Here is a 24,260-nt window from a genome sequence, read left to right as displayed (position 1 = left end):
ATGAAGGGGCTGGATGAGATAGTTTCTAACCTGATCTGATTCTAAAAGCTCGTTAGTGGAGGTTTTCTATCTTTGAAGAGGGGTTGTCCAGGTTTTAACATCCTTTCCTTCCATCCCTTCAGCCTCGCTTTGTCCTTATAGCCACTTTTTGGAGGCCAGGCCAGTGCCTTCAAGCCTCCTTTTTTTTCTTTCTTTTCTCCATAGAAAGGTGGGGGGGGTCTTGCTATGTCACCAGAGCTGGTCTTAAACACCTGGCCTCAAGTGATCCTCCTGCCTCAGCCTCCCAGGCATGAGCCCCTGCTCCCAGCCCCTTCAAGCCTTTAGTTTGATCCTAACATCCACTGTGTATTCTAATATCTTTGGAATGAAAAGGAATTAGACTACCTCAGAGGCATTTATTTCTTTTTTCTTTTTTTTTTGAGACGGAGCCTTGCTCTGTCGCCCAGGCTGGAGTGCAATGGCACGATCTCAGCTCACTGCAAGCTCCACCTCCTGGGTTCACACCATTCTCCTGCCTCAGCCTCCCGAGTAGCTGGGACTAGAGGCGCCCGCCACCGTGCCCGGCTAATTTTTTGTATTTTTAGTAGAGACGGGGTTTCACTGTGTTAGCCAGGATGGTCTCAATCTCCTGACCTCGTGATCCCCCCGCCTCGGCCTTCCAAAGTGCTGGGATTACAGGTGTGAGCCACCGCGCCTGGCCGCATTTGTTTCTTAAACTTTTTTTACTTTGCAGTGACACCAGTATAGTTTAAAATACAATATTTGAAAAATAAATTTATCTAATATACTTCAAAATTTCCTTTTGTACATTTTTGGTAGTCTGCTTTTGAATGAATAAAATAGGAGGCGTAGGGCTAGAACCTCATGTATTTTAATATAATAGAGACTGTTTGTGACGTTGGAAATACCTGAATGCATTTTAACCTAGCCGCATAGGTTCTTCACAAAACTGTTGTGTGGTGGGGAGTGATATTGGTGGTTACTCATGGCTGTGATACATTTGGGTAAGTATGCAACTGCCATTACCTATTTAATAATCCATTTAACCATAGACTATAAATTAAAAGTGACTGTCAGTGATAAAGGAAGATTTAATGGAAGCAAATTTACTATTTAGGACCTTGGTTTTAACCGTTTTTAGATCTTGGAAGTCTTTTGAAAATCTGATGAAGGCAACTGGACTTTTCCCAAATTGGACTAATATACAAACTGTTGCAGATAAATCAGGGGATTTAGAGACACTCCTCCCCTCTTCCTCCCCCGCACCCCAATGGAAGCCCGTCCATGGATGACCTGATTTTAAATTTATGATTTTGGAGCTCAACTGTACAGTTAAACTGGTTCATTCATGTAATTCTTAAATCATTCATTCATGAGCCAAGCTCTCTGGTATTGTGGGAGGCTGTGATATATATATATATTTTTTTTCTGATAAACCTTTGGCACTCCTGGAGGCTGTGGTTCTTAACTCTCGCTTGGCAGCAGTAGTCTTATATAAACAAGTTCAAGACCCATTTTCATCTTGGAGTGGAAGGTGTAACTCACATAGTGTATGTCTTTAACGTATGCTTTTTATAGATTTAGGACTGTGTTTATCATCCATAGTCCTCTTGCTTTAATATAGCTTTTAATTTCCATTTATAGTTAACCATTTCCATTCTTATCCTTATAGTCACACAATTTTCAATTGTCTTTCCATATAAATCTTTATTTATAAACTTTTTTTTGGTACTCCCATAGAGCCATCATCTTTAATGCTGCACAGTATTCCACTGAGTTGATAAACCTCTCTGATGCTGGACATAAAGGTTATTTTCAGTTTTATATTTTTTGGAGAATGTTGCAAGTGACAGCTTTAAGTAGCTTTTTCACTCTTGTCTTGGATTAGTTTCTCAGGGCAAATTCTCAAGGATGGGAGTAATGGCTCATTTATAACATTTTTATTAAGTACCTAGTATATTCCAGGCTGGGTCAAAGGTTTGGCCATTTCCATGACACTTGATATGCTTTGCCATTCTTTCCCATTGTGGTAAAGAACTACTTAACCAATCCAGTCAACTCTGAATTGTCCAACCCAGCAGACATGTGCTTCCTCATTCGTCATCTGGTGAATGTTTAGAAGTAAACTAAATAAAGCATGACAGGAAGATAAATCTGAAGAAATGACAGTGTGTAGCTAAATGAGATGTATATACTTCTAGAACTACCTGCCTTTTGGATTTTTTTTTTTTTTTTTTTTTTTTTTTGAGACGGAGTCTCGCTCTGCCGCCCAGGCTGGAGTGCAGTGGCCAGATCTCGGCTCACTGCAAGCTCCGCCTCCCGGGTTTACGCCATTCTCCTGCCTCAGCCTCCCGAGTAGCTGGGACCACAGGCGCCCGCCACCTCGCCCGGCTAGTTTTTTGTATTTTTTAGTAGAGACGGGGTTTCACCGTGTTAGCCAGGATGGTCTCGATCTCCTGACCTCGTGATCCGCCCGTCTCGGCCTCCCAAAGTGCTGGGATTACAGGCTTGAGCCACCGCGCCCGGCCGCCTTTTGGATTATTTACCCAACGTGGCCTTCTTTTGCTGTGTTAACTGAGAGAGGAAGTTTTGACCAAGTCAGAAGATGAGAACACAATACAGGGATGAACATCCTTAGAAATAACTTGGATTTATTCAAGTTACCTAGACAATTTTGAAATTTGTTTAAAGCAAAACCACAATACACAGCTTTATTAATATATCCAAACTTTTACTTTGTGAATATTTATTAAATGCTGAGTATATGGTGGGAAGACAAATGTATTGTATATTCCTGATTAGTTATTAGTAAGGAGAGACAAATAACCAAACAGATAGTTGCTGCAGCGTGTGGTGGGCACTGTAAGAGAGTTTATATGCCCAGGAGTACAAAGGAAGAGAAGTTTCTGTTTCTTTACCCAGATTTTTTACTATAGAGAAGCCCCTTTTTTCCCCCTCTCATGGTTTACTTTCATGTCTTAGGAGAGGAAAAACACTTGTTAAAGAGTGCAGTACATAATAAATGACTTAGTTGGGATGAAGACTCAGTTTTTGAAATACATGTGTAGTTTAATGAAGATTCAAAGTTGAGTAATTAAAGAACCTTTGCCCTGTCAATTACATTATAGCTGACTGGTTGAAGGGAAGTCATTACCTGAAAAGTCACTTATTTCTTCATAAAAATAATTTCTAGTAATCACTGGAAGGGACAAAAATAAAATAATAGAACTGTGTTTGCTGTCATTAGCCACAGCAAAAGCATATTCTCATATGATCATTTTTTTCTGTCCTCTAAGCTAATGAATAAGAAAGTTGGTCTACCTTTTCTTCTAGAAAGAACACTGGGGATCCTGACAGTCTGGGTCCAGTTATAACTCTCCTGGTTACTAATTGTAAACTTAGAGCTTAACAACATCCATGCTTCTATTTCCTCAGTGGTAAATTAGGGATCATAATAGTGTACACTTCATAGGACCGCCAAGTCCAATAGATACTGCTCTGTGCTCTTCTTAGTCAACCTCTGAACAGCATTTGCTGCTCTTGACCTCTTCCTTAAAACGCTATTCTCTCTTAGCTTCTGAGACCCCAAACTCTAGTTCTTTTCTATTATCACCTGCTTCTTTTCATTTGCTCTCCTTGGCTCTTCTTCTTCTACCTAATTTCTAAATATTGGGTGCCCAAGGACCCTTTCTCTCTCTCTCTCTCTCTCTCTCTTTTTTTTTTTTTTTTTTTTGAGATGGAGCCTTGTTCTGTCGCCCAGGATGGAGTGCAGTGGCCCAATCTTGGCTCACTGCAAGCTCCGCCTCCTGAGTTCACGCCATTCTCCTGCCTCAGCCTCCCTAGTAGCTGGGACTACAGGCGCCTGCCACCACACCTGGCTCCTGCCTCAGCCTCCCAAGTAGCTGGGACTACAGGCGCCCACCACCACACCTGGCTAATTTTTTTAATTTTTAGTAGAGACGGGATTTCACCGTGTTAGCCAGGATGGTCTTGAGCTCCTAACCTTGTGATCTGCCCGCCTTGGCCTCTCAAAGTGCTGGGATTACAGGTGTGAGCCACTGCTCCCAGCTGACCATTTCTCTTCTTTTTGTTTACTTCTTTCCAAGGTGATCCCATTGGTCCCATGGCTTTAAGTATTATCTATATGCTGCTGAGTCTTATGTCTCTGGTTCTGACCTGTCCAGCTCAGAGGTCCAACTTCATATTTCTAATTGCCTCCTAGATACTGCTCCTTTAATACGTCTCTAACTAGATCCCTAGATCTCTCCGCTAAAACAAGCCAGCAAAGAAATAAACCTTTCCCTTTTCCAGTAATCTCTGTCTTCAGTTTATGGCCTCAGATCTATGTCTTGTCCTTAATTCTTTCTTTCACATCATATATCCAAGCCAGCAGCAAAGCACTACCTTTTTGAATCAATCTATTTCTGTCTGTCTTCCCTACCATCCTTGCCAAGCCAGCGTCATCCCTTGTCACATTCACAGCCTAACTTGTCCTCTTCCTGCCTATTCTATACATAGCTGTTGGAGTGATTTTTTTTTTTTTAGGCAGAAATCAGATCATGCCACTTCTCTGTTTTAAGATCCACTAATGGCCTCCCATTGCACTAAAATAAAATTGGATCTCCTTCCCGTAGCTTATACATCTGAGCTCAGTTTCCATAACTAGGAAATGGGGATAATTGTGGCTTTAACTAGAATACAATAAGTTCCATGATGGCATGGATTTTTATCTACTTTGTTCACTACTGTTTTCCTAGTGCCTAGAGAACAGTGTGTACACATAATAGGCATTTAATAAGTATGAAATAAATAATAAATAAAAATATATTTATGAAATAAATACTTATTAAATGCCTGTTATGTGTACACACTGTTCTAGACACTAGGAATGTACACATTCAGATTATATGGGTACCCCAAAGCCTTTCTTCATTCCTCTTTCAGAGCAGCGTATTAGATAGCTCAGTATTTTCTGCATTACATAGGAAGGCCAGCAAAGGCTTCTGATGCAATATCTGCTTTCTTTTTCCCTTCTCACTTTTTACACATGTTCTCCTGTCCCTCCCCGTCTTATTCTTCAGATCTAAGGATATGTTCGGGTCATTAGGAGAAAGATGAGTGGGTGAGTGGGGCAAGAAACAGAAACTGGAAAGGAATCCTGAGACTAGTAGCAACAACATTTAAAACATAAACATTTTACTATAGAAATCTTTTAATAGGCCAGGTGTGGTGGCTCACACCTGTAATCCCAGCACTTTGGGACTGAAGTGGGTGGGTCACTTGAGGTCAGGAGTTCGAGACTAGCCTGACCAACATGGTGAAACCTTGTCTCTACTTAAAAATACAAAAATTAGCCGGGTGTGGTGGCATGCACCTGTAATCCCAGCTACTCGGGAGGCTGAGGCAGGAGAGTCACTTGAACCTGGGAGGCAGGAGGTTGCAGTGAGCCAAGATTGCGTCACTGCCCTCCAGCGTGGGTGACAGAGCGAGACTCCATCTCAAAAAAAAAAAAAAGAGGAAGTGTTGTAACGTATATAGAAATAATAGATAGTATAATGAATCCTCATCTCTTTATCACCCAGTTTCAACAGTTACCAACTCATGGCCATGTTTTGAATAACCATTGTTTAATTTGGATCTTGCCTATGGTTAAGGAATACCTAAAAGTTTATAGAGGTTTATATCAAAGATACAGTTTTGCTCTGGGTATCGTTACTATTTTGTAAACCAACTCGTTGAGGACAGATAAGGAATATTTTTAAGGTTATTAGAAAAGCCTGAAATTTCACCATTATTTCAATCATAAGTTTGCAAATAGTGACTATGCCTGATAAGGGAAGCACATGAAGCCCATTAGCAGTTATTTATTTTTTAGTGTCAATTGGTTAATCAGAAACATGCTTGACTGGTAAGTAACCAAGAGCAGGCTTTGATGGGAGGTATAAAATCATGGCAACCTAGGGTGGAAAGGGTTAAATAAGGACAATGAATAGTGTTCAAGAGAGTAGGATGATGCTGCGTTGCTACTTCCCAGCTTGCCTGGAGGTGGTCCCCACCTCAGAGCCTGTAGAAAGAGGTCCTTATTCTAGTTTGGTGATGTTCCTTGTGCACTGTTATCTGGGTTCCCCTCAGCTTGGCTCCAAGGACCTTGTGTAAAACTGCGCAGAAGGTGCTTCCCGTTAACTCTGCTGCTTGTTTATTTTTAGGTATCTTGCAATATATTCAGAACTCTCCCTCCTAGTGACAGCAATGAATTTGATCCAGAAGAAGATGAACCTACCCTTGAGGCATCGTGGCCACACTTACAGGTACTTTGAAATACCATTCGTTCTAAAAGAAAACTCCATTAACTCATTAGCTGATGAGCATGGGAATTCCTTGAAGGCCTTTATTCACCAAGAAATCAAATTAGAGTACATTAATGGAAAGTTAGAGAATGCTTTTTATGTTTCTTACTCTTGATAATTAGGATGCCAAAAGAATAAAATAGTGTCAGTGTGATGCTTTAGTGTCCCCCCACCCCATGTTGCAGGTACAGCCAGCAGTTCTTATTCGTCTGTTAGAGCTTCTTTATGATCCTGCCCTCTAGAGCCTCAAACAAAGCACAGAATTATTTTCACATTAGTTATTAGTTGGATGTGATTAGCTCACAGAATATATATCTCATTTTTAGCAGTATGTACCCTGGGAACTTTGTATGCCTGTCTTCACGTTAACTACAAATGTGTTTCTTTAGTTAGAAGGACAAAACCAAACTGTAATAGCTATTTCGTTCACAGTATTGTAAGGAAGAGTAACAGCTGAGAGAAAGCTTGGGTGAAGGCCAATTCTGTTCTCTTGCACTGAGAAGGCCATGTTTTCCAATCATACTCATGTGCCAGGATGGATCAGGGGCATCACTGCATCTCTGTTTCCAGCACTAGAGCCATCTGTATTGTATTAACTTGTATAATACATACAGGTAATTTTCCAGCTCCTTCCTCCCTTGTGCTGCCTTCTCTCAAGGCCAAACTTTCTCGAAAGAATAGAGCGAGGAAATTTGTACATGTTGAACCCCAAAGTCACCCTTCCATTGAGTCAGAATATCCTCAGGTTGCTTGACAAATAGCAAGGGGGAAGGGGTGGAAGAAAATGAATAATACCTTGTACACCTTCACCCCTAGGCAGAAGCTGCTGCATTTTCATAGAAATGTATTCATGGTTCAAGTTGACTTTTTGAAGAGCAAACAAACTGTGCAGCAGAGAGAGAAAGCCTAGAGATATTCTAAGAGTTTTTTCCCTCTACTTCAGAATTTCTGACGTAAATTTGCAAGTCTGTCTGTCCTGCTTTGACAACTCAAAGTTTCTGCAGGTACACACGTGTACTATTTCCCTTTGTTACGTGGAAAACTTTTGGGGGCTCTGTTTTCTCAGCTCTTACTCAGGCATGTTATGCATATGTATTCCTGCCTCCATTGCTAAGACTGGGTAAATTAGTTAAAACACTGTAGTTGATTTCCTATCTTAGATGTTTGATTTTTTTTTAAGGTCCCAGACATACTATCTGCAATCTAAGAAACTTGTAAAACTATTTGTGCTTTTCGTAGGTATATCCCAGATTGTGACACAATCCAAAAAAGAATTACTTTTTTGAATGGGTGAATTGTTATGTCTTATTCTTAATCTTTGGTGCCAGTTCATTGAATTACAGTTTAGTCTGGAAGAAACTTAACAACAACAAAAAGATGGTCTTCCAGTTGTCTCACATCTTATGGCGGAAAAGACACGGAAAGAGATGTCTTTAAAGCCTCAGTGTGTTGTCTTCTCTGTATTCCAAAGAAGACCCTGTGGACCACTCTTGCCATTTGCAAGAGCTTTTTGACTATTCTAAATCATGGTAACCATAGACATAAATTTCCCCTAAAGTACAATAAAGTTTTACTCAATATTACAGTTAATCCTTCCCATACTTAATGACTCTATAAAATACAGGACCAAATCAATTTCTGAAACTCGTAAGTTCTACCACAAAAAACCACTCTAGCTTACACTGTGATTACTGCAGGAATATTAACCATTAGTTTATCTGAAACCCTAAAACCAAAGAAACAATGAAGAATGGTAATGAGACCGGTGCCCTTTTGGATATAAAGGCAGAAACGGTATTATAAATGGGCTGATTTCATCTGTGTTGACATCCTGTTCAAGGTTATTATCCTTTGGTCCTTTCTTTAGCTCAAGGGGAAATATGACCCACTAATGCTGGATCAGGTGAAGGAAACTTTTAAAATTTGTAAATCAACCTTCATTCATAGTAAAGGTTAGGTAACTAGGCACATTGTTGCCTTCACCATCTGTTGCTTTTGGAACAAGGCTCCTGACTTGGTCTCAAGAGTCCTGCGTTTCCTTTGTATATTCCTATAGCACAAATTAGTCACCTTCCCATTTTCGGTTTTAGGTGGTTTTAGCACTAATGAGGGCACTCATTGAATGTATAAGAAATCTCTTTTTCTTTCCATGATAGGTCATTCATGTCATAGTCACCTATCATGAAGTTTAACATTTTACTTTTTAGTTGATCCAACTTATATTTCTGACCAAAACACAGCATAGTTTTAGACCTTTTCACTTTTTATTAACTTCATAATTAGCAGTACGCTTCCTTTTCTGGGACACATTTTGCAAGGAAAAAACTATAAATACCTGACAGGAGGTCAAAACAACAAAATGACATTGAGATGTGGTTGTTGAATGGTTGGCTGTGCTCATTGCCCAGCTAATTGACTGCTCCTGCATACCTTTTTGATTTAAATCTGTGGCCTATACAAATTACTGATTGGCCGGATGTAGTGGCCCGTGCCTGTAATCCTAACACTTTGGGAGGCCAAGGTGGGCAGATCACTTGAGGCCAGGAGTTTGAGAGCAGCCTGGCCAACATAGGAAACCTCGTCTGTACGAAAAATACAAAAATTAGACAGGTGTGGCAGCACACGCCTCTAATCCCAGCTACTTGGGAGGCTGAGGCACGAGAATTGCTTGAACCTGGGAGGCGGAGGCTGCAGCAAGCCAAGATTGCACCACTGTACTCCAGCCTGGGCGACAGAGCGAGACCATGTCACCCAAAAAAAAAAAAAAAAAAGTAAAAAAATTACTGATTATAACAAATTGTGGATCTTTTGGGATCTTTAAAAATAGACAAAATAATAATTTTTAGTTCAAATGTGTCAAAGGGGTCTACTCTGTGTATGTTATTCAACCTTTCGATTATCTGAATTAGTATCTTGTTTATGTATTTTCTGAAATTAGGTGTGTCTTTAGTAGAATACAATTTTATAGGAGTTTCATTTACAATTAAGGGTTTGTTTTTAATGTTTTCCACTTGAGACTGACAAACAGGAATGCTAGCCTTTTTACTAAAGTTCCTTGGAGAATTCACTTACGTAACCTTGAAAAGTAATTTGTCCTCCCCAGGGCCCAGTCTTTCTCTTTAGAAACTTAAGGGAGATTTTTGATTTTGACGTAAAATCTTTCTTTTAAGTGCAGAGAACACTTATGCTTATTAATAAATATGTCTGAAGTGTTTCCACCAAACCATTTTAGACCGTAACTGCTTTCAAGGGAACAGAGATGAGAGAGCACTTTGCCAGACTTGCTGGAAAACCTTGCCAGTCCACAGGTCAGCTTAGAAGATGAGAGTCTCCCCTTCGTGACAACCAAAAGAGGGCTAAAACCCACTTGATGGGGTCATTTGAATAAGGCTGACATTCTATTTGTAAAACTGAGAGCTGACAGATGAGCGTATTAGAAAAGGAACAATTCGGCCGGGCGCGGTGGCTCAAGCCTGTAATCCCAGCACTTTGGGAGGCCGAGACGGGCGGATCACGAGGTCAGGAGATCGAAACCATCCTGGCTAACACGGTGAAACCCCGTCTCTACTAAAAAATACAAAAAACTAGCCGGGTGCGGTGGCGGGCGCCTGTAGTCCCACCAGCTACTCGGGAGGCTGAGGCAGGAGAATGGCGTGAACCCGGGAGGCGGAGCTTGCAGTGAGCCGAGATCCGGCCATTGCACTCCAGCCTGGGCGGCAGAGTGAGACTCCGTCTCAAAAAAAAAAAAAAAAAAAAAGGAACAATTCTCTGAGGTCTTAGGACTTGGGCATTATTTTGACTAGCAAAATAACGTGTGAAACTTGGCAACGTCCGGATCATTAGGAAAGAAATTTTTCTGAATTCAGAGAGTTCCAAGGAGAAAAACAGTTTTATAAGGAAGTAAAATGCTAATGTGAATCCCTTATTTAAGTCTTAAGTTAGAGTCTGACGTGACAAGAAACGTTTAAATCAGTGGTGTCTGGACCTTTAGAGTGGCTCTGAGACCTGATTTTCAGTGTCCCGCAAGGTCAAAACTACCTTTATAACAGTGCTGTATATATGATTTGTCCTTTCACTGTGTTGATGTTTGTACTATTCATTGCAAAAGTGGTGGTGGTTAAAATTACTGCCACCTTAACGAGAATCAAGGTTACTTGTGTCAAACTGGTCGAGTATTCTTCACTACCATGTACTTGTAATTAAAAGTGTAAAAAAGCCGATTTCACTTGAGAACATCTTTGAAGAAACAGCAAAAATAATTTTATTAAATTTTGACGCTCAAGCACACATTTAAAAATATTCTACATGACACAATGGGAAGTATGCATAGTAACATCCACTGCATATTGAAATATAATGGTTATCTTATGGAAAAGCATTTGTGTAATCGTTTTTGAGCTGTAACCTAAACTAGCCTTTTTTTCTTTTCTCCTCATGAAACATCATTTTTACTTGAAGGAATGACTAACAGACTATGATTATTCAGACTTGGGTATCTGACAGACATTTCTCTGAAACAAACAAGGAAACCATTTGACAATATTTGTTACCACTGACAAAATTAGAGTATTAATGCAGAATTTAGAATTAGAATTTTAGAAAACTTATATCTGTCTTGCATCTGTCACCTTGAGCTTGCAGCTTCCAAAAGCTTACAGACTTTTTAAAAATAAAATTGAGATAATAAAGAATGTGATATTTTTAGATACTGTATAATAAAATGTGTCAACATTTGAAAGAGCTGCATAACTCAGTGAACCAATATTTTCCAGTTGGCAAATGATGTTAGGAATCCATGCATGGATAAAGATCCATTCAAAGTGCAAGACAGATGATTGGGTTTTAGTGTAACAAAGTATGAAAAGTTCATTGATATCATTTCAGATTGTATGTTGCAACTAATCTTTAAGAAATGACAATTTGTTGAATTTAGTGTAGCATCAAAGAAGAATATCCACAATTATGTGGGAGAAAAAGAAACTAGTAAAATATGCTCCCTTTTTTTAACTACTGGATCTCCATCAGGCTAGATTTTCTTTATATGCTTAAACCAAAATGACATATCATAACAGATTGGATATAGAAGCAGATGAAAATCTGTCTTACATTAAGCCACATATTAAAGAGATTTATAAAAATATAAAACAATGACTTTCTTCTCAATTCTTTTGGAAAGTAAAGGTTTTTTTTTTCTTTTTTTTTCAGGAACATAATTATGTTAACATATAATGCACCTTGTTTTTAAGTGAAACAGTAACATTTAAAAGCTTTTTTCACTTTTTATTTCTAATTTGATATATATATATATCATATATATGATATATATCTCATATAAACAAAAGCTTTGGGATCCTCGTTAATTTTTAAGTGTAAAGGAGTGAGACCAAAAAGTTAGCAAATGTTATTTTAGGAATAGTGATGATGATACATGTTAGTCATTGTGCAGAGGGCTTTATGTGTGTATTATCACATTTAAACTTAAGAGACTATCCATCTCCATTATAACATTTAAGAGACAAAGTTTCAGAGAAATTAACTTGCTCAGGGCTACACAGTAAGGGAAAGAGTTAGATGTTCAGGAATATATATATATTATATATATATATTTTATATATATATTTTAAAAAGTTCTTAAAAAGTTCTAGATTATATACATATATATTTTAAAGAAACAGAGTATTGTTCTCTTGCCCAGGCTTGACTCAAACTCCTGGGCTGAAGCAGTCCTCCCTCCTTAGCCTTGTGAGTAGCAGAGACTACAGGCGCAGGCAGTTGCACCAGTTAAAGGTTCTGGTTTTGATATACTGTTGCATACCTCATCAGGATCTAATGTAGCCTTTAACATAGACTTATTATGCAAAGAGAAGAGGCAGTAATTCCCCACTGTTTATCAATTATTTGAGGCTAACTTTTTGCAGATGGGTATATTGTGCCACACCATCTTATGGGATGAGTAGAAATTGCCATAAACTTTCTGAAAAGAAATTTGTCAGTGAGTATCAAAATTCTGAATGTTTGGATATCTTTTGATCTAGCAATTCCATGTTTAGAAACATTTCCTCATGACATAATTGAACAAGTACACGCTGACGTATGTTATGTGATGCACGTTGACGCAGAATGATGGAGAAATAATTCAGAAACTACTTAAATGTCTAAGCCTGGGAGATTGGTTAAGTTAATTATGAATAATGGAATTATTCATTATAAATTATAATGGACTACTTACAGCTACTAAGAATGATAGTTTAGGTATTATTGATGTAAATTGTTCATAATACATTGTTTAAATGGTAAAAGTAGTCTGTAAAACTGTAAAAGCATATTTATATGGTATGTTAAATGAAGCATATACATAATATATTGTATAAATGGTACAAGCAGTTTGCAAAACTGTAAGAATATGTTTATAGTACATTAGTATGTTGTAGAAGGAGATACATACATTGAAATGTTAACAGTGGTTGTCTCTGAATGGTAAGATTATGGGAAATTTTTCTTTGGTTGTATTTTCTAATTTTAAGTTTTAAAAGTTGAAAGCATAACAGCAACTGTGAGCCACAAGACAGGCTGGCGTGGTTTGTTGATTGATTTTAAAATCAATTTTCTAAGCCCTGTCACTTTTAGTGTTACAGGCTTTTGGTGGTTTGTAGTACTATTCCCAGTGAATCATAATTTAAAATTAACCATAATCTGTTTGTTGCAGCTTGTATATGAATTTTTCATACGATTTTTGGAAAGCCAAGAATTCCAACCCAGCATTGCCAAAAAATATATAGATCAGAAATTTGTATTACAGGTAAGCAAATTATTGTGGATGTGTGTATTTGTTTTCCAGTTAACACTTTATCTCATTTTCTAGTCATGTCTGTTAAAAAAATTTTGCAATGACAGTTATGTCAACCACAAAAATGTATATAAACAGAAGTTAATTTCCATTATTGCCTATTAAAAGTAATAGGTACATTTAAGTTTATTTGTGGTAGAAATCAATTACATTTCAAATAGACAGGAATGCTAATGCCTAAATCCCTATAGTTTTCTCTTAAAATTTAATTATAAAGGAATTTCATTTATATAACCTTGGTTTGTGTGAATCTTTATATAGCTTAAAATTTTATATTTGCATAAGGATTCTTAAAGAACTGTGGTGTAGACCTGTTAAAACTGAGTAGGCAAGCTCAGACTTCAAAGCATGAGTAACCTGTAATAAATAATCGAAGTCAGAGTACTGATGAGATTTCATTGCTAGAAAATAGCACAGCTTAACATTCTAAAATTTCCCTAAAGGGATTAACTCTCATTCCTCCATTTGGAACATCTCCGGGAACACTTTTTTTCCTGACTCCTCATTGTACATGTTATAACCGTGGATTTTCCTTTTTACCTGGGACTTGGGTGCTTTCATGGCACTGAAGTTTTAGATAACACTTCCTTGCTCCTGTTGTTGATATATTCATCTCTAAAAATGGATGCTTGAGCCAAACTGGTGTAGCTCTTTTCTGAGTGGCATATGGGGCATCTAATGTAGGAAAGAATAAATGTTTATCTCCTAGTAAGCCAGTAAGAAGAATTTCAAATTTAAAACATTAATTTGATCTAGCCTGGGCAACAGAGCAAGACCCTGTCTCTAAAAATAAAATAAAAAATAAAACATTAATTTGGCAGGAAATTGATCTCCTGTGCCTTACTGGGAGGGGGCTGATAACCTTTGTGATCTCATTTCCCTCCTTAATTAAATTAATACATTTGGAATTTAGGATATGTAGGTTGAACCATACCCAATTTTTTGACTGTTTTTAACACTCAACACAGCAGTTTCATAGGGTTCAATCCAACAGGGGCAGGCAAACTTCCAGAGAGCTGAGGGGCGTGGAGGCCTCTCCACATCCTAAGTAAGGCTGAGTGGAATGAAACTCAAAAGTTCAGGTGTCAGCTCAGAGCTGAAAGGCGCTTTGGTGCCTTGCCTATGGGGCTCATTAGTACCTGTACACCCTATTCCCCTAGGTACATGGGACTGATCCTTGATCTTTTCTTCACATTTAGAGTACTTTGGTACCACACTGTTGAATCCTGGCTCACACTTTAACATGAGAGGGTTTGGAAAAGTGAAGTCTGAAATAGAAATGGAGAGGTAGATAAATAGATGGATATGTGGATCATGGGGTAAATAGGGAAATTGGTATGGATTGCTATGCCAGGGAAGCATAATTTATTTCAAAAAAATGTAAGTAATACATAGTAGATCTACATTTTGTATTGGAAAGCCTTGCATGTATATAGTGCTGTCTAATTGTCAGAACACCTTTGCCTGCATTATTTGATTTGTACAACAATCTTGTAAAGTAGACATGGCTAAATTTTTATGCCCTCCCTTCCCCCCTGCCCCATTTTATGGATGCATAAACTGAGGTCTAGAAAGAGTGTCAAGTTTGCTCAAGCACATTTCGTATTCTGGTTTTCTGTCCATCGTGCCATGATGCCTCCTTGTGATTCCCTCACTGTAACTTGGAGTGACTTCGAGGGAGAAGTAGCCCTCACATCTGAACACTAATGAAATAATAGGGTTCTCCTATTTTTTGTGAATTAATGTGCCTGAGAAGATCAGAGAGTAATTCTGTATTAGAGCCTGTATTTAGTTGACATGGAATCAGTAAATCCTATGGTCGTACTATGAAGCCGGTGCTTTTCTCACACAAAAAACATTCAGGGCTCAGCCCAGTGTGCTGTCCATGGTAGACGGTACTGAAGATAATGAAACTTATAATACGAAAACATCAAAAAAACCCAGATTTGGAAAGGACGTTTTTTGGGTTATGTATTCTAGTTCTTTAGTGAATTAGTCTCCTTTGAGACCCTTTTTCAGTGAAGAAAAGCCATATACACAGGCAGCTTGTTCCATTTTTGTTAGAAAGTTCTTTTTTATGTTGAACCTGTCTATGCCTTGTACCCTTTGTCGTTATTCTCCTCAGAATAATATCTTAGTATATCTCTAGCCCAGACATAACCTTTCAGGTCTTAGAACACAGCTTTTGTGTTCACCCTTTGACTCTTTTTCTCTGCATCAGTGGTTGCAATTGAAATGCTCATAGCCTCACTCATAGTAAGTCTGAAAGCCGGGGGTCAGACAATAGGATGTAGACTGGTTCCTATTAAATGGGGCTTTGGCTACCCCTCTTCATTCAGTTATCCCCAGATTTTTCTCCTTGCCAACCCCCAAGATAAATAGAAATCCAGATTCTTCTGTTAAGTTTTCTGGTATTACTAAAATCCTGTGCAGAATGAACTAGCCCATTTGCCTTCTGGATCTAGCCTACCAGCTGTCAGTATGCACTTTCTCCTCCAGACCGAGTTCTTGGGTCTCATTGGTTAGTTTTGAAGTATCCTGGATGTGTCCATTTGTCCCGTAATATGACATCTATATCCCAACAGAATGCCCTGAGCCTGGTCAGCCCAGTGTGGCTTCAAGTTGGCCTTTTCATTCCCTTGTCATGACTCTAGGTTTCTTAAAGGAAAAGTCTCATGAGCATTCCTTGCTGTAGCATGACGTTGCCAACTTATGTTAAGCTTCTGGCTATAGCTGGCTTCTAGTTGAGCTTTCTGCATATTGCTGCATGTTTCTCTTCTTTTCTCGTTTTTAAACAAACAGGGTCTTGCTCTGTAGCCTAGGTTGGGCTCAAGTGATCCACCTCAGTCTTCCAAGTAGCTGAAACTACAGGTGTGCACTACCATGCCTGGCTTACTTATTGTTGGTTGTTACACAGTTTGCTTTTTTATCTAAGTGTAGTACTTGGCATATGTTCCTGTGGAATCATTTATCCCTTATTCATGTCTACCTTATTTACTGTGTCTTCCATCTTTATGACATCTGTGATCTAGATATGCTATTGGCCTCATCTAAGTCATTGATTAAAGTTGTTTAACTAGGATAAAACACTACCTATTGGGTACAGTGTACACTATTGCGTATGGGTACACTAAAAGCCCGGACTTCACTGGCATGCATCTATTAGTCCATTTTGTGTTGCTGTAAAGAAATTCTTGTGGCTGGGTAATTTATGATGAAAAGAGGTTTATTTGGTTCATGGTTCTGCAGACTGTACAAGAAGCATGGCAGTAGCATCTGCTTCTGGCGAGAGCCTCAGGAAGCTTATAATCATGGTGGAAGGCAAAGGGGGAGCATGTGTGTCATGTGTTGAGAGAGAAGCAAGACAGAGGGGGTGGAGGTGCCAGGCTTTTTTTTTTTTCTTTCTTTCTTTCTTTTTTTTTTTAACAACTAGATCTCACAGTAACTAATAAAGTGAGAACTCACTCATTACTTCAAGGACAGCACCAAGCCATTCATGGAGGACCCACCTCCATGATCCAGATACCTCTCACTAGGCCCCGCCTCCAACATTGGGGATCACATTTCAACACGAGATTTGGAGGGAACAAAACTCAAACTAGTATCAATGCAATATATCCATGTAACACAACTACACTTGTCCTCCCAAAACTATAAAAATAAAAATAATTAAAAAAAAGAAAAAGTTGTTAAACTAGCCAGGGCTGAGATAGGAGCCTTTAGAAATTCCCTATATTATTTTAGAAATTCCCTATATTACACAACTTCATAATCAGTAATCTTTGAGTTTTATCCTTGATCCAGAAAGTTACTAGTACATTATCCTTCCTGCATTTCTTAATTTTGATTGTAAGGAGAACATAGAAACTATTAGATGCTGTGGTAAAAGCCAGGACTCTGTGTTTACAGCATTATTCTCATCTATGGGCCTTGTAACTTTATCATAAAAAGGAATGCCATTCATCTGCCATGTGGTATTAGTGAACGTCTAGAGCTAGTGCTGTTTACTGATGATCCTGCCCTAAGTGCTTGCAAACCATGGGTTTGTTCATCTGTCCTAAAATTTTGCCAGAGACAGGAAATAAGTGTCAGTAGTGAAGTTCATTTATATACTTTACATTTTCAGCCCCTTCCTCATTTTTCCAGTTGTTGCCTTCTTTACTTTCCATCTGCTGGATCTGTTATAAATTTGACCTTCACGCCAGGGCTCACCCCAGTTCCTGAATGAATCGTGAAAGTGGCAAGCAGGGGTTTTGGCAGAATCAGCACCACCACCGAGAGCTTGATTGAAATCATCTGACTAATCAGTGCATTAACTTCCATGTTGGGAATAAGCCCTGGGTGCCTGTTAGCTCCCATTTTCCAGAATACTCTGCTCATTCATGTTGGTAACCTGTAAGTTGGCCTCCTGTCCTTTTCCTGACCCTTTAGTCTGCTGATGACTTACCTTTGTTCCCAGTGCCTTGTAAGAGGGGGCCTTAATTTCTTAACTGGTTCTCCTGAGATCCCTTCCTGGCCGGTTTGGTTCTGCTGGGGAGTGGGTGGGATCTTTGGGGCTTGAGGGATTGATGCTGATATTTTACCCCATTATCCCCCATCTCACTCACTCCTCCTTCTCTTTCCCACCATGACTTAACTGTCCTTGAATTGATAGGTCCTGCCAACCTCTGCACTCTGTAGTCGGGTCTTGTTCACACCCCTGCTTGTCCTTGCATTTTTCTGAGCTCCACAGTCTCCCATGGTGCCACCTGGTCCTAGGGTGTTTCTCTTGGAAACCTACATCCTTTTCCTTTTGACAAATCAGGATAACGTTTACTCTGTTTCTTTTCTTTGGGCAGATTTCTATTTCCTGTGGGTTTTCAGTGATCTCAAAAAAGATTCTTGGTAATCTCAGCTTAAAATTTCTTTCTTCAGTTAGACAGAATGTATTGTATCCATGAGATTTCAACTTATTTTCTGTAGCAGCTGAATATGTTCTTTGCAGTCAGTCTTCCGACTCATTCCTCTGTCAGTGAATACAAAAGCAAAATAGGAATTGAGCTGTTTTGCTATGACGTAGTGGAAAGTTAGGAAGCTTTGGACTTGAATATTGACTTCCCTATGTATTGTAAGTATATTTTAGGAGCTGAGAATGTGAGCTATGGGGTCAGAAGAAACTGCATACAAACTCTGGCTTCTCTGCCTACTTGCAGTACGACTTTCAGCAAGTTTGTATACCCGTTGTGTAAGCCTGAGTTTCCTCATTCATGACATGGGATAACAGGATAAATAAGATACTGTTAAGTAAAATAGGAGACACCTCAAAATCGACAGTTGTCAAATCTGCTTAGTTCACTTGGCAGCATGGATACAAAGACAGGATCTCTGCCTTTAGTCTTAAACAGGTGACTGAAAACCTTGGGCACTTGATCCTTAGTGTCTTTTTCTATAAAATTACATTAAGAGTCACCTGTCACAACAAGTCACAGCAAGTGGGCTTGTTATGAGATAAAATGAGATGACTTGTAAAAATGTCTACTGTTATCACCTATGGAGTATAGTAGTTGCTCATTAAATATTTATTCATCTTTTCACACCCCCCTCATATATTATCTGCCCACATTGATAGAATGTATTATTTTTCTTGATTCCAATAATTTTATTTTTTTTAATTTATTTTTTTGAGACAGAGTCTTGCTCTGTTGCCCAGGCTAGAGTGCAGAGGTGCGATTTCAGCTCACTTCAACCTCCACCTCCCAAGTTCAAGCAATTCTTGTGCCTCAGCCACCTGAGTAGTTGGGATTATAGACGTGCACCACCATACCCAGTTAATTTTTGTTTGTTTGTTTGATTGTTTTTTTGAGACACAGTCTTGCTCTGTCACCCAGGCTGGAGTGCAGTGATGCAGTCTCAGCTCACTGCAACCTCCTCCTCCCGGGTTCAAGCAATTCTGCCGCCTCAGCCTCCCAAGTAGCTGGGATTACAGGCACTCACCACCACGACTGGCTAATTTTTTGTGTTTTTAGTAGAGATGGGGTTTCACTATGTTGGCCAGGCTGTTCTCAAACTCCTGACCTCATGATCCTCCCGTCTCAGCCTCCCAAAGTGCTGGGATTACAGACATGAGCCACCATGCCCAGCCCTAATTTTTGTATTTTTGGTAGAGACATGGTTTCACCATGTTGGCCAGGATGGTCTTGAACTCCTGTACTCAAGTGATCTGCCCACCTTGGCCTCCCAAAGTGCTGGCAATATAGGCATGAGTCACTGTGCCTGGCTTCCAATATTAATTTTAAAATCTTCATTTTTTGAAATAGAATTTTTAAAATGTATATGAAACTTAAAGAAGGCTTGAGTAAATGCAGAAATGTGGCATATTCCTAGATGGGAAGACTATCAGAAAGATGTTCATATAATCTCCAAATTATTTCTACATTAGTACAGTTCTAATTAAAATTACAATTTTTTAAAAACTTCAAACGTTTAGAGTTCATGAAATAAATTTTTGAAAAAGATGACTAATGATACTTATTAAATAATATACTACAAAGGAAAAGGTAAATTAATTAAAATGGTATGGCGTCGGAACAGGAGAATGGAACGTAATAGCACCTTAGGTGGAGATGATCCTGCTGAGTGTGCCATAAAACTCATAAGAAGTTGTACCAGATAAATGAATGAATGAATAGACATATGAATAGATGGCTATATACACACATACATTAAATTGGCATAATTGTCCTGAAGAGGAAACCGATAGTATTCTATCAGCTTAAATTTAGACCCAGTAAGTCCACGAGAAACGATCAGATATGTACAAAAGATGTATATACAAAGGTATTGAATGCACCATTGTTAATAATTATTAGAAAATTAGAAAATAACTTTGAAGTTCCTTAGTAGGAGGTAATTGAACTGTGGACATTCATATAGTGAAATATTCATCAGTTTGTAAAAAGAATGTGATAGACCTACTCATGATCTATTTTTAAGTGAAACATGCATTGTTATAGAACAGCATAATGTTTGAGCCTGTATCTGTTATTTTAGGGAAAAATAATGTTAGTATTTTTGTTTTAGTTCTTTTGTGCTGTTTTAACAAAATGCCTCAGACTGGGTAATTTATAAAGAACAGAAATTTATTTCTTACAGTTCTGGAGGCTGGGAAGTCCAAGATCAAGGTGCTGGCATCTAACGAGTGCCATCTTACTGTGTGTGCCCTCACGTGGTGGAAGGCAGAAGGGCGAGAGAGAGTGAACCCAGGTCCCAAATCCCCTTTTATAGTGGCATTAATTTATTTATGAGGGCAGAGCCCTTACGACCTTGACACCTACCAAAAGGCCTTACTTCCCAACACTGTTTCATTGGGGATTAAATTCCTATCACATGAATTTTAGGGGAAACATTCAGACTATAGCAATATGCATTAATGATTTTGAAAGGAGTTCTACCAAATTGTTGTTAATTGGCTGGAAGGGAGTGATTATGTGTGATGATCTTCGCTTCCTGTTTTTTAGATATCTCTGTTTTTTACATTTAAAAAATAATGAGCATATATGTTATAATCAATAAGAATAATAAAAAATTTCATCTGCAAGTACATTCTCATTTTATTGCCTTGCAATTCTTCATAAACCTCAGCTGATTTTGTGCATTAGTCTTCCTAAGACTATTTTTGTAGGATAGCCCATTGTTTTATGCCCAGTATTCATTGCTTCCTTCCTTTCAGCATTTATATCTGCCCTTTTTAAAATCTAAAGCGCAAAGGAAAGCTTCCTGTGTTGCCTCAAGTGCCTTTTTCATTACCTTGAATTTTTCTTCCTCAGGGAACGGTATAGATTGGTGGTTAAGTGTACAGACTGATTTGAATTTGGGCTCTGCCATTTTTTTGGGTTTGACCTTGGACAAGTGACATAACTACTCTGTGCCTCAGTTTCCTCATCTAGAAAGTAGATGCAAAATATCCGTAATATAATCGCATTGTAAGGTTGTTGTGGAGATTTAACAACTAAATATCTATACAAGCTCTCAGAAGTATTCCCAACATGTGGTTCGTATTCAGTAAACGTTATGCTGGTGCTGTCACTAATATTTTTATTAGGATTTTTGTTTTGAGAACTTTCTTAAGCTGTGTTTTCTTTAATAGCTTCAGTCCATGAAATCATATAGTGTTAGCCTGTCATGTCTTACCTAGCACATTATGAATTATTTGAAATCCAACTCTTATTCTAAAGATCACTGATATCCATTGGACTCTACGTACATGGTTCTTCACAGGCTGTTGGGTTCTCTTAAGATGTTACATGGGTCTCCTGTGCCTCTGGATTCTCTTCAGTTCCACACTTTGCCAACTGATTTCCTCCAGTGTTGGACATAAGTGTTTATTAGTCCAGGAATGTATAATTTATAATGTGTGAAAACCAGGGATAGCTCATTTAAATCTTTACAGAGGACAGACAAATGGTACATAATGAAGTAGTGTAGGTGTGACCAAAGGAGTGATGGAAACTGTGGTGATTTAGAGAGCTTAGATCCTGTTGCCAATCCACTCCCAGAACGGTTGGTCTCTAGGTAAGTGAGCCAAGTATTGCTGGATCTTTTGGTTTTTCAAGAGAATCTGGAAAGCCATATTTTGGTAGGGCCAGACAAAGCAGTCTGTTGTTTTTCTTTTCTTTTTTTTTTTTTTTTTGAGATGAAGTCTAGCTCTGCCACCCAGGCTGGATTGCACTGGCTCGATCTCGGCTCACTGCAACCTCTACCTCCCGGATTGAAGTGATTCTTCTGTCTCAGTCGCCCGAGTAGCTGGGACTACAGGCGCGTGCCACCACGCCTGGCTAATTTTTTGTATTTTTAGTAGAGACAGGGTTTCACCATGTTGGGCAGACTGGTCTCGAACTCCTGACCTCGTGATCCGCCCCCCTTGGCCTCCCAAAGTGCTGGGATTACAGGCATGAGCCACCACACCCGGCCAACAGTCTGTCGTTTTTCATTCAAGGGTTTTGAATGTTTTTGTTTGAAGTGTTTTATTGTTTTTTTATCCTAGAATAGTATGACTGGCTCACTTGAATTTCATTGTGATTTTTATTAAATCTAGATTTACATAACCTGTAGCATTTTTTGTGTACTCACTTAAGTGTTTGCACAAGAAAGCTGTTAGAGATTTATCAAAGATAGTCAGTTCATTGCATAGTGCACTTTTGTCTGTGGTAATGTTGATTTTAGACTTAAGTAACTTTGTAAACTGTCTTCTAGAGCTATGAGTATGTAGACTTGCCTAGGCTTATGGAACAATTTTGTCTATTATCAATAAAGATAATTTTCATCTGTATTGGGATGATTGGGAAAATGGTTGCTTTATGATCCCCCAACCCCTTGTTTAGACCCAAATGAATTGCCAAACCTTGTATTATTTCATTGGGTGGATTATTGTGGCAAGAGTTTAGCAACATATTTCTAAAGATTGCTTTCAACTACTCTGCAAATCTGAAACAGTCAGTGGTTGCTAAGAGACATACTATTCAAGTATCCCCGTAAACATATGTACTGCTGGAGATTGCTATTTAGTAATTTGTACTTCACATTTGCTGTTATATTTAGCTGAAAGGTGCTGTAATTATCATGTAAATTATGCAAATCATGCAAATCATTCAGCCTGTCCTTAAAAGTGACCTTTTGTTGTTGTGTTTTTAAAAACTCAACACAAATTGGACATGAGATAAACCAACCTGTTAAAAAATTTTTAGTTCTAGACTGAAATAAATTCCACGAGGCCTTGAATCTCAGCTCCAATACAAATGAGTTTGTATTTTCCGACCGAGTTCCTTGAATATGTCAAAATGTTTACATTTCCCTCCTACAGCCTGTAGCAAATAAGAGTTTAGAGCATTTATTTCTACCTGGAATTTTATGAGATAGCCGTTACCAATTACCAGTTAACAGCAGATCACCTCATCCTGTCCTGTCCAGTGTGTAACTCAAAAATCTTGTAAAAAGGGCTTTATTGCTCTGACTCCTGCATTCAGAGCCAGCTTCCTGGTTGTGTAATTTGTGCAGTTACACTGGGCCCTGTGCTTAGAAGGGCCCTGTGCTTGGTTTAGTGCTCTGCTCTTGCTGTCTTGAAACTCCTAATACTTTTTGAGCAAGGACCACTGTATGTTCATTTTGCCCCACAAATTATGTAGCTAGTCCCTGCCTGCTTCCCACTAAGTGCATCATTATTTAGCACAATAGCTCTTTCTTGAATTGCTGACCAAACTGGTTGTCTTAAAAACTTAACTCATAAGGTTGTCTTGAAATAGATAGAATGCTCAAGGGGAAAAAAGTGAACTTCTTTGGTTTGTGGAAAGAATGCCTGAAATTAAATGGAGGAAAATAAAAGCGTGTGACTTGGTGGAGTTATTCATATTTGTACGCCTTATACTTTCGAAAGTTTTATATTGAATTTCCATAGGAATCTTGGAGTCAGAATTGCCAGAAGCTGGTGATCGCAACCTTTTGATCCCTTGTCCCCATTGTCCTTTCTCAGTGGTTGCCCCATAGGGTGCTTCATTTCATACAGTGCATCCCTTGAGTCGATCTGATTCATTGGAGTCAGACTACCTTTGGCTCTGCCTTCTTTGTTCTGGGCTGTTTTCTCTGTATTTGGTCAAGGTGAAAGTATGAGGAAGGTAGTTTTCAGATAGTAGGAGAAAGTTGCAAACAAAGCCAGAAATGTGGACATCTGATTTGAGTGCTCTGTGGCACTTTGGATGAAAACATTTAGAATACCAATTTTATCGGTTATCTACTTGAAGATTTCTGATGTTCTCTAAAATCTTACTTTACATGGAGTAGGGCAGGGTAATTATTTATTGTAGCAGAGAGGATCTGGGTTTTTTTTGCTCGAAATCTTTTGCTCTTAATGACTTTTAAAAATAGTTTTGATAATGCCTACTTTTAAAATTCAAATATGTTTATATGGTTTTTAATGAAAAATGGCAAATCTCTTGCCTCATCTTTCTCCAAACCAGAGTCCTGTTTCCTGGAGGTAACCACATTTAAGTCTTCCAGTTGTTTCTGTATATTTATTTCCATCTTTCTAAACAGCA

At 38.6% G+C, this 24,260-nt stretch overlaps 1 protein-coding gene across 4 annotated transcripts in view; it reads left to right on the top strand.

Annotated features, from left to right (window-relative positions):
• PPP2R5E (protein phosphatase 2 regulatory subunit B'epsilon) overlaps positions 1 to 24,260 on the top strand; it is a 174,586-nt gene that overhangs the window by 116,176 nt on the left and 34,150 nt on the right. For all 4 annotated transcript variants that reach the window (XM_025391834.1, XM_025391836.1, XM_025391833.1 and 1 more), the window contains 2 exons: positions 6,207 to 6,308; positions 13,054 to 13,146. In XM_025391834.1, the coding sequence (XP_025247619.1) occupies positions 6,207 to 6,308; positions 13,054 to 13,146 (195 nt within the window). The remainder of the gene's footprint in view (positions 1 to 6,206; positions 6,309 to 13,053; positions 13,147 to 24,260) is intronic.

This window comes from Theropithecus gelada, chromosome 7b (assembly GCF_003255815.1).
Source record: "Theropithecus gelada isolate Dixy chromosome 7b, Tgel_1.0, whole genome shotgun sequence".
Lineage (NCBI taxonomy): Eukaryota > Metazoa > Chordata > Mammalia > Primates > Cercopithecidae > Theropithecus > Theropithecus gelada.
Note: the sequence above shows the minus strand (reverse complement) of the source record. Positions and strands in the feature narration are given on the sequence as shown.